Genomic DNA, 9,891 nt, shown 5'->3' with positions numbered 1-9,891 from the left:
TCGACTTTTGCCTTCAGCAAAGAAAGGCACAGATTTGGGCACACTTAGAAGCCACCACTCGGTGCTGCAGGTGGCAAAGCAAGGCAAACAATGCAAATGTTTCCATAAAAGAGAAACATGGTCATTTGGGAGTTGGTTTTTTTTGGCAAAACACTGTGAAGCACAGCTGGGAATGTTGTACTTTGAAAAGTGAAAGAGTAAGAGGATGCATCTTTGTTCTAATCTGCAATGGCTGATGTTTGGGGCTCTCTTCCTATAAAAAAACACCGTACAAACGCGGTCCCTGCCCACGACATACTCAACTCTGCTTTGTTTTGCTTTTTCTGCCCCTCCAAGGCAGAAGGACAGGGATGAAAACTGCAAAATCCCTTTGCACAGACGCAGCATCCTCAAGGCAGAGCACACCATTCCCAGCACCGATGCTGGTTTAGATGCTCTGGAGTCCCTCAGGTGCCTTCCCAAACTCCTCTGTCACCACTCTGCCACCTCCTCCCGGCTGCACACCACGCCGGCGTCCTCCTCGTGGGAGCAGTTGTGCGTGCCGACGTCGGCGTGGGAGCACTCCAGCAGCGTCTGCTCCTGCCCGGAGCACTGGACGTCATCCAGGAGAATGCGAAGGGAGGTCCCTTCCCCAAATTCTGCCTTCTTGCTGGCCCGCACCACGTGGGGGAAGCCCAGCTGGCGGCACACCACGGCGGCACCGAGCGAGCTCCAGCCATCGTCGCACACCGTGCCCCATTCGCCGTCGATATAAATCTCCACCCGGCCGCGGCTCCGGTCGCCGATCCATCAGCCTCACGGCGCCATTTCGCAGCGGTGGGGCTGTGCCGGGGGGTTTCTTCTTCTTGCGCTGCCCCTTCCTCTCTCCTCCCTTCCTGGGCCTGGAGGCCCGGCCGCTCGGCGCTGGGGTGGTGGGCGTCCTGCTTCGGTTCCCCGGTGGCGGCGGGACTTGGTCCACCCAGTCCACAGAGGGTGTGCGGGGGGTTTGGAGGCCTGGCCTGCCTCTCCGTGGGGCCGTGGTTGTGGCCTTCAGCCGGGGACGTGGCGTTGTTGTTTTCACAATAAGCTCTGTTGGGGGAAAAACCCAGGAAACCATGAGTGTGTCACTCCACAGACACTACTTAAAGACAACTATACAAAACCAGCACCTTCATGGCCTCAAGTTGTGCCAGGAGAGGGTTAGGTTGGATATTAGGAATAATTTCTTTACTGAAAGAGTGGCCAAGCACTGGCAGGGGGTGGCCCGGGCAGGGGGGGGGGGCCCCCCCCTTTTTGGTTCACAAACCGTGTGGATGTGGCACTTGGGGCCATGGTTTAGTGGCCATGGTGGGGTTGGGTTGACGTTGGTCTGGATGATCTTAGAGGGCTTTTCAAACCTTAATGACTCTGTGATTCTGTAATTTTTGACTTACTTAACTTTTTTCTTGGCACTTGCTTACTTGATCCTGTTGAGAAGCGACAACGCTCCCTGTGAGCCAATACTCCCTCAGTGAAAAACGTCGGCTGCTTTTAGTTAGCAGAGAGGACTGCGGGGCTCGATGCCAGCAAGCGAGGCTCACCCAAGAGAGAAACTCCAAGCAGTTTTATTGGCAAAATCCCAGTCTGGCCATTAAAGGGTGGGCGCAGGAGTTTCAGAAGAGGAGTTCCCCACCATACCCTTCTCCTCCACTGAAAGAATTTAAAGAGGGGCACTATTTCTGCTCTTCTCTTCATTACTAATGATTGGATCCTTACCAGAGAGAGAGCGGCCTCCCCACTGGGCCAGATGCTTTATTCAGAGGAGCTGGAATCAGTAACATTCAAAATCAATTCTCTCTGGCAACTGGAATGTGCCAAAGGAACGGAGTTGCCAGGACAACACATAAAACAGGATTTGGCGTTGGATTTTTTTCTTCCTTACGAATTAAAAATAAAAGAGCCTTGAACTCTGAAGAGCTGAAAATTCTTTGCTGTCACAGTTTCCAGGCGTTGCTGGACTCACTTATTCACATGCACTCTATTTTTAGCTTGAAAATAAGTTTTAGCTTGTCAGAAGGAAGCAATCCAGAATTACTCAGAATAACAATCTACCGAGCTGGGACGGCATCACATCCATTTGCAAAGACATCGCGACTTTCTGAATTGTTTCCTAGATGCATCCATTCTCATTCATCATTTGCTTTGTAGTACGGAGATTGGGAAAACTATGACTGTCTTATTTGCACTTCATATCTATTGTCCCCAAGAGACAAACCCTTGCAGGGGTCCAGTTTTTTTTCCAAATAACACTTTTTGGAAAGGAACTATACTTGTGGCATGAAAATATTCCCATCTTTGGTAGCTGAGGTTCTGAAGGCAAGAATAAATGTGAAAGCCTTACCTGTGCACACCTCAGTTGTTGGACCTTGATCCCAAAAATCCTGGGACTCATATAATGATTTGTGGGACTGCATGAAAGCGAATGGACACCTGGGAGTGCTTTTCACCTCACTGAATCCAGTTGTTATTATACGTTACTCTTTGTCAAGCTATTTATTAAATTCAGTTCCAATAAATGCACTCATCCAGCTAACGCAAGCCGCATGCCTTGGTGATTGTTACATTCACACTAAACACTAACCAAAACAGCAAAATATTTACAGCCACACGTCCTGTTTGCATGCTTCTAAAGCAAAATCTTCATGCTTGGTTTTCACCGACACATAATTCAGTTCTTGAGAAACCCAGTAGAATCTCTCCCACTGGTTTTGTTTTATTTTATGGTGAAATCTACCTTGTAAACAAACCCAGAAGATTTAGTTATGTATGTAGTTTAAAAACCTGAACTTTGGACTTGCAGAGAGAATCATGCATAAGCAGAAAGAGAGGCAAAGCTGGCTGAACACAAACTGAGTTACTGATGTTTGGAAACTGCGTGCACAGCTTGCAAAGGAGAACGATTCTGAAGAGGTGCTGAGTGCTCAGCCATGTCAACAGTTAATAATTAGCCTTGGATCTTGTTCCACCTTAACGACTCAATCTTGCAAGGTGCTGAGTGCCCTCATTCCTCCCTGAAGTCAAAGCTGTAGGAACCGTCCCTGACTCAAATGCAGTGTAACACAATTAACGTAATTAAAAATTAGAGTATTCTGACGCTAGAGTTCCTAGAGTAATATTAACTTCATGACAAAGTTGTTGGAGTGCTGCCTAGGTACTTACATGTGTAAACAAAATGCACAGGGGAGAAGAAAGGTGATGCTGCCTAATCTGATTTTGAGATCCTAATGGTGTATTTAGGCTTTTGCACTTAACATCAATAGTACGTGGCTTGCTGCAGATGCAGCTACATCGCTGACTCCTCCAGCTTTAGCAGTACAATACTTCATTCAGTATGAAGCAATCAAACAGCCCTGGAGGGTTTGGATAAGCCAAAAATTCACCTGAATGGCAGATCAAGCAGATGCTTTTTCTCATCCCATATCCTCTCACTGACAACTACCAATGACTCAGCCCTCATCTTGCTCAATGAGCCATTTCCCAGCTCTTTAGCCATCAGATCTGTCAGCTCCTGATGTGCTCCTCACTACCTGAAGGCACTTCAAAAAATCACTTATCCCTGAAAAGCACCATTGAGCGCAGGGTTTCAGTACAGAAACAGTTCTGGGAGAAACAGGTTGGTGGTAATGAAACAGGCAGCACTGAGAAGGGAAAATGTACAAGGACTGAAACTACAGAGGAGATTTCATATGGCTAGGAGAGGGGAAATACATTATCCCTTATTTGAGCCAACTCTTCAGATCCCAAACAGCTGGTAAGAATTAATGTTAGGGATATTCTGAAGAGGGAAGAGATAGCGTGAGCCTGGAGTCTGTATTTGCTGCCAGAGATGAACAGCACCAGCAACACTTACTCTCCTTTGGCACGAATGGGATGAGTTTGCTCTTGACTTGCACTGGCGATGGCTCAACTCGGCATTTTCCTGGTGGTGCTCTCCTGAGAAAGAAGGGGCACATACGGCGCACAATTAATTCCTTTCCCTTGGCATTGTGAGCCTTTGCTTCCCATTATTCTTCAATGAATGTAATGCTCATTGGGAAAAGAATAAACGTCTGTTTAAATGACCCAAGTAATCTCTTACAGTAGAAAACAGCATTAAACAATCACAGATCTCTGTTGATCAAAGTCCAAATATTCACAAGGCAGTGGAGTCTCTGGCTCTGTTTTCACTTGCCATTGCTGAATCCAGTAAGGAAATAAAACACTGGGAGGTTCCAGCAATACAGAAAGAGATTAATCAAACTGAAAATAAGAATCACAAAACTAGACAGTGTATGTTGAACTCTGACATAAAGGTCATGGGTATGCAAGTCTTCAGGCTGTCTTTAGAGATGCAAAATAACACACTATTATTCATACGTAAAGCCAAAACAAAAGACTAACTGCTACAAAAGTAGTACCAAAAAGGCATTAATTTCAAACCAGAGCTCTAGGTGTTTCTTACAGAGGCGCTCTCTCAGTATGACGCATGATTTTGACAGAAATTTGTTTGCCGTGGAGGTATATCTCACTTCTGAGAGGTTACATCCAGCTCATCATCACTTTTTCCCTCGAGACGGCTGGCTTGTTTACCCGCAGCCATCTTCAGAGGTTTTCAAACTGGTTCAAAAATGCATGGGGAGGGTATCACTCCTTTATAATTAACATTGTTTGCATTTGGATTGCTGTGAAAGGCAAAGAGCTCCTCTCTTAACTCCCACCACAGGGATATTCCCCACTTCTATGAATTTTCCAGTGAGATTTTTCTGTACTCTATGTGCTACAGAAACTTCTTGTCAAACTTAAAAACTCATGACTTCCTTTTGACTTCTGCTTGCTTTATTTTTGCAAAGGTTGCGTAATACCAGCCTCCTCATACACGGTTTACAGGAACTCTTCCACTGTGTTAGCTAATGGAAAAAGCTCCTGACGGAGGAGAGTTGGAGCAAAACAGGCGGCAGCTCTGGGGGGGCTGTTTAACTTTGGGCTCTGGTTCCAACGTAAAACAGAGAAGTGGTTTGGTTCACAATGCTCAGACAGCTGAAACTGTCAATTTAATCCCTTTAAAAAACAATAAAAGCTACAAAAGTCTCAGTCTACACATCTGGCTGAAAGTAATTTGGTGTTTAGCCAATAATAGTGACGCTTCAAAAACAGGAAGATGGAAAAAACAGCTCTAAGTCTTCCCATATAACAAAAATTCCCTGCCTTGCCCAGCCTCAGATACGTGCATAGGGGATCCAGAAGGTGTAGCACTGGCCTTGTTTCCTTGTCTGAGCTGTTTTCCTCTTTAAAACACAAAAATGAATGTCCTTTTTGACATTCAAGCAGTGAATCACCAGGCAGCAGATCACATCCACACCTGGATGCACCGCACCACGCGCAGGCTTTGCAACCAGAGCATCTCATACCTTGAGGTGTCCACCACTTTGTACACCACTCCATGGGGAGCCGTGGCACTGGGGACGCCGGTAGACATGAAGTAAAGTTCCCCTGCAAAAAAAGACCCAAGCACAGCCCTGAAAACATTCAGTGGAGCTTCTGTCCCAACTGCACAAAGACATCAACTCTGCTCACAGGTCAGAAAGCATCAGGACATGAGGGTACATGGAGATCAGGCTACTGGAAGAAACAAGGTAGGTTTGTATTTGGGTTTGTAAGGAGCACTCATAGTCTAGTGCCAGAAAATATTCTTAGTTGGTGGGAGCTTTCACTTGTTGTCCCTTATTTCCATTAGTATTTCAATTATTCCATTATTATTTCACTTATTTCCACTGCAGGTGCAGCTGCCCAGACTTCAGCTGCCATCTCAGTCTGATCCTTGTCCTTTAACTAATGCAAACCAGTCAAACCCTGAATTCCCCTTATCAAAATGAGATGAGAGGAAATTAAGACTGTTCACAGTCTCCTGCTCTTCAGGATGAAGCACTCCTTTGGGGTGAACTACAGAACAAGATTTTGCTTTTCCTTTCCCTAGCATGCTCACAAAGTGAGATGTATCTCCTAAGAAAGACATTTTGGTTCATCACAGCTCTGTCAGGTCACATGGACAGGGCTCGACCACGTCCAAACCATGGCCATCACCATTTATTTGATGGTTTTTTCTCTTAACTGCATTTCCATCTCTCTCTTTCTGCTGTGTCCCTCCAACACTCTCCTTTCTCTTTTGCCAGCTCAAGTGCTTGAGCGGTGCAATGGAAAGGATCAGAGAGCTGATATGGGTGAAAACATAAATTTTCAGTATTTCGAAGAGGGAAAAAAGGAAGAAAAACAGGCAACAGAAACCTTTCTAGTAAGGAAGGCAGATTTCTTGGGGTGTCCTATGGGAATCCTAAGAGAGGAAGGAGCAGAGGGGTCAGAGTGAGCAAAGGAAGATGTGGGCATTCAGTGGCAGCTTCAGCTGAGCCTCTCCTCCTCCTCCTTGCTCCAACCCAGCCTCTCCGGATGCTCCCAGGGCAGAAATCAGCCATCCCCGGTCACCTCTGGCCACCTCTGGCCACCCATGGCTGCTTTCTTCATTTTTTCTGCTGAGCTCCATTAACCACGGGCCAGAAGCAGCCTTGATCCCAGCAGGATGGGAAACACCTGGCACTGCCTCTTGCAGTGCAGTGGTGCGTGCTCCACATGCCACCTTTTTCCTGGAAAATACTGGGCAGAAATACGGACGTGGCAGCCATGAGGAACGCGGGCTGTGTCACACGTGTGCCTCAGTGTCCCCAACACATTCAGCTGTCAGAGGATAGGGCTGCTGGCTTGATAATGGCTGTGCAATGAGCCAAAAATACAGGTGTCCCCACTGCATAAACACTTCTGTGTGAGAAACTTGTACAAACCCACAGATTTCCAGCACACCAAAAAGGTGCAAGAGAAGCCTGTTCACTGCAGATAAAGAAAACCCACTAAACTGCTATCAACGGATTTCTTCCCATTACAATAAAGCAAACACAAGGCGAATAATACCTCTGAGAGCAGACTCCAGCCCAAATTTCCACCCAGCTCTATTATACTTACGCAAAGGACGCTTGAAAAGTGCAGGTGGCAGCGTTTCACCCCCAATTTTGCACAGGCTCTGCCCATGGGTGCAGGACGAGGGAGACGCCGCTCCCCATATGTGTGAACAAGGGCTGCAATTACCAGCCTGGTACTGCACTTGGCAGAAAGCAGATTTAAATGAAGTTTTCCTTCCCTCCACAGCACTTCCATGAATATTAACCATTAAATAAAGTGTATTTTAACTCCATAAGGATAAAATTTCAAACTCAAACTTTTCAGCTAATACTTAATTTGGATGATTTGCATTTACACAATAAAATCTGCATTTATATGATACGCAACACAACTTGCATTTGTGCAACATCCCCGCCTGCCATAATCTGCAGGAAAATCTATCCCAGTTCCCATCCAGGAGCTGCACGCTCTGCCTGCCCCGCTGCAGATCCGGGCACTTACCCATACCCTTGTACAAATAAAAGTAGCAACCAGGACTCTTTAATTTCCTCTTTTTCAAATTACAGCAGCTCCTTTCTAGAAAGCAAAATGTCTCCAGTCTTAAAAACACAGCTACGCAAAGCTCCACTGAGACTGCAGTCCTATGCAAGGCGAAATCCCAGCTGATACTAATAAAATACGGATTTATGGCAGCCTTTTGCCAATGCTTAACATGAAGTTAAAAGATTACCTGCTTCATCTTCAGCAAAGGAGATGATGTATTGGTAATAGTTATTGATAAGCCCAGGGAACATGCACGTTTGGCCCGTCCCCATGCAGATTTCACTGTACTGCCACTCTCCGGTGGCGCGATTCTCCTTCAGAGACATCAGGCGTCTGCAAGGCAAAAACCACCTTCACAACGTGACCAAGAAGATGATTTATGAACATTAATAAGGACACCTGAAACGATGTTTAATGCCTCCTACCCGCATGAGCTGCAATAGGAACTGCAGCTCTTCTGAAACACAAAGGGCTGTTAATATTAAGACAAATATATTATATGTCCCTGCAACACCTTGTCTTTCAAGGGCAGTGCAAGCACAGGGAAAAACCAATAAGGGAGGGCTTAATGGATATCAGACTATTTCAATATCTTCAGTGTCTGCAAACATTGCATCAGAGTGGAGTATTTTTGGGCTGTATTCAGATGCATTTCTTACACCATTTCCAGCACTTTAAATGAAGATCTTATCGTTGCCCCTAGCACGTTGTGAATCAGACACATCGAGGGCTGCTGGAATGCAAAGATTTCATTCCTGCACCGTGGAATAAAGGCGATACAAAACTCGCCACAGGAGCCTGCTGTAAGGAGCAGTCAGGCTCTGCGCAGGACTTGCAGTCAGTGAGTGGCAGCACTTCCTGAGCTGTTACAGAATCACAGAGTCATTAAGGTTGGAAAAGCCCTCTAAGATCATCCAGTCCAACTGTCAACCCAACCCCACCATGGCCACTAAACCACGTCCTGAAGTCCGCATGAGCACTGGCAGGTAGCGTAGTATCGCTGGAGGTACAGCATGGGGTACGGCTTAGCAAGAATGTGAGATATTGACTTACCCACTCATAAAATCACCAAATATGTACAGGCCATTCAAGTTCGGAGACTCGCAACCCCGGTACACGTAGCCTCCCGTAACGGATTTCCCCATTTGGTGTGGATATGCGTAAATTGGCAGCACATCATCTGCACGGGAGAAAAGACCTGTGAGTTGCCTTGTTTACACATGACGCAGAAGATCTGCTTATCTAGATCTGAGATAGCACCATACAATCAGGTCCACTTGAGTATCTTCTAATTAAATGAAGTGCAGATTATAAATAATCATATTTAGTTTGATTTTCACGTTTTCAGAAGCATGTTTGATAGCCCTGCCTACCTGGCTGTGCTAACCAAGGACAAGGTAGCTCAGCGAGACTGGTCAGTGCTTCACTTGCAATATTGAATACCTGATAAGTCTGAGTACTCCCCATCACTCAGAAACCTCACCTGCGTCCTCCTCCTCCTCCAACCCAGCTCTGTTACTGCCGTTTCTCACCCATTTCTACAAAGCCTGGCTGGTTTTGCTATGAATTTGCAGGTTACTCTTAGAGTCACTGCACCCTCACAGGAGATATTTGCCCAATGCAGCTTTCTTTGGTGCTGAAAGGGAGAAAAAAAGAGATGGGTAACTCCAGACTGCAGGCACTGATGAAAAGAGATGTCAGCGCGAATAGCTTCTGTCTCTCTGAGATGGGGGAGCTTAACCTGAAAGGGCCATCAAATATTTATGGTGTGGCACAGGCAAGATGTAGTACTGGCATATTCAGTGTAAAATACAAGTTAAAACACAAGACACAGGGAGGTGTCCTGGTTTTGAGCGTGTCCGTTGGATGTCTCCTCCCCTTTTGAAACTCCGGGATCACAGGTATCTCCTCGTGGTACCCAGCCCTCCTCATCCTCACATTCTTTCTCCCTGCCCATGTAGCAGATGCCTCAAGCTGCAAACCCTGCAGTTGTGCCAGCGAGGAACTTGTACCAGGGGCGTTTCATCTAAAGCTGTTGTTTTCTACACTTCAGCTGCACTTACCATTTTAAAGGGGCCGTGACATTTCACTGTTTTAACAAAAGGGTCTCTGAAGGCAGCAGAAATCCCAGGAGAGCTCAGTGAAGTGCCTGCCATGAGCGCTCACGCAGGCGCTGTCGCACAGGAGAGTGCTAAATGGGCTCTCTGACAACTGCTGCAGCAAAGGGAGTGCAAAAAGGCTGCTCCCTGCTCTCCAAATTTTTCTAAAAAACACTTCATCGCTACCACGGTACTTGTAGGTAATAAAAGGAAGTTGAACTCAGTTAATAAAAGGAAGGAAAATAAGCAACCACATGTAGCAATAGAAGAGGAAAAAAAATCAGAATATCAGATGGAGCAAACCAGG

General features: G+C 46.2%; 1 protein-coding gene across 1 annotated transcript; it reads right to left on the bottom strand.

Moving 5' to 3' along the window:
• Nucleotides 1-471: 471 nt before the first annotated feature.
• Nucleotides 472-8,665, bottom strand: LOC104539127 (HHIP-like protein 1; the record flags this gene model as incomplete). Its single annotated transcript, XM_010182574.1, is given in 7 exon segments — nt 472-775; nt 777-903; nt 979-1,068; nt 3,869-3,951; nt 5,406-5,487; nt 7,673-7,818; nt 8,539-8,665. Coding segments are annotated over 7 exon segments (959 nt in total), but the record flags the coding sequence as incomplete, so codon positions are not given.
• Between the last annotated feature and the right edge of the window lie 1,226 nt (nt 8,666-9,891).

Source organism: Mesitornis unicolor, unplaced genomic scaffold (genome assembly GCF_000695765.1).
Source record: "Mesitornis unicolor isolate BGI_N332 unplaced genomic scaffold, ASM69576v1 scaffold38874, whole genome shotgun sequence".
Classification (NCBI taxonomy): domain Eukaryota; kingdom Metazoa; phylum Chordata; class Aves; order Mesitornithiformes; family Mesitornithidae; genus Mesitornis; species Mesitornis unicolor.
This window is presented reverse-complemented; position numbering and strand designations above follow the sequence as displayed.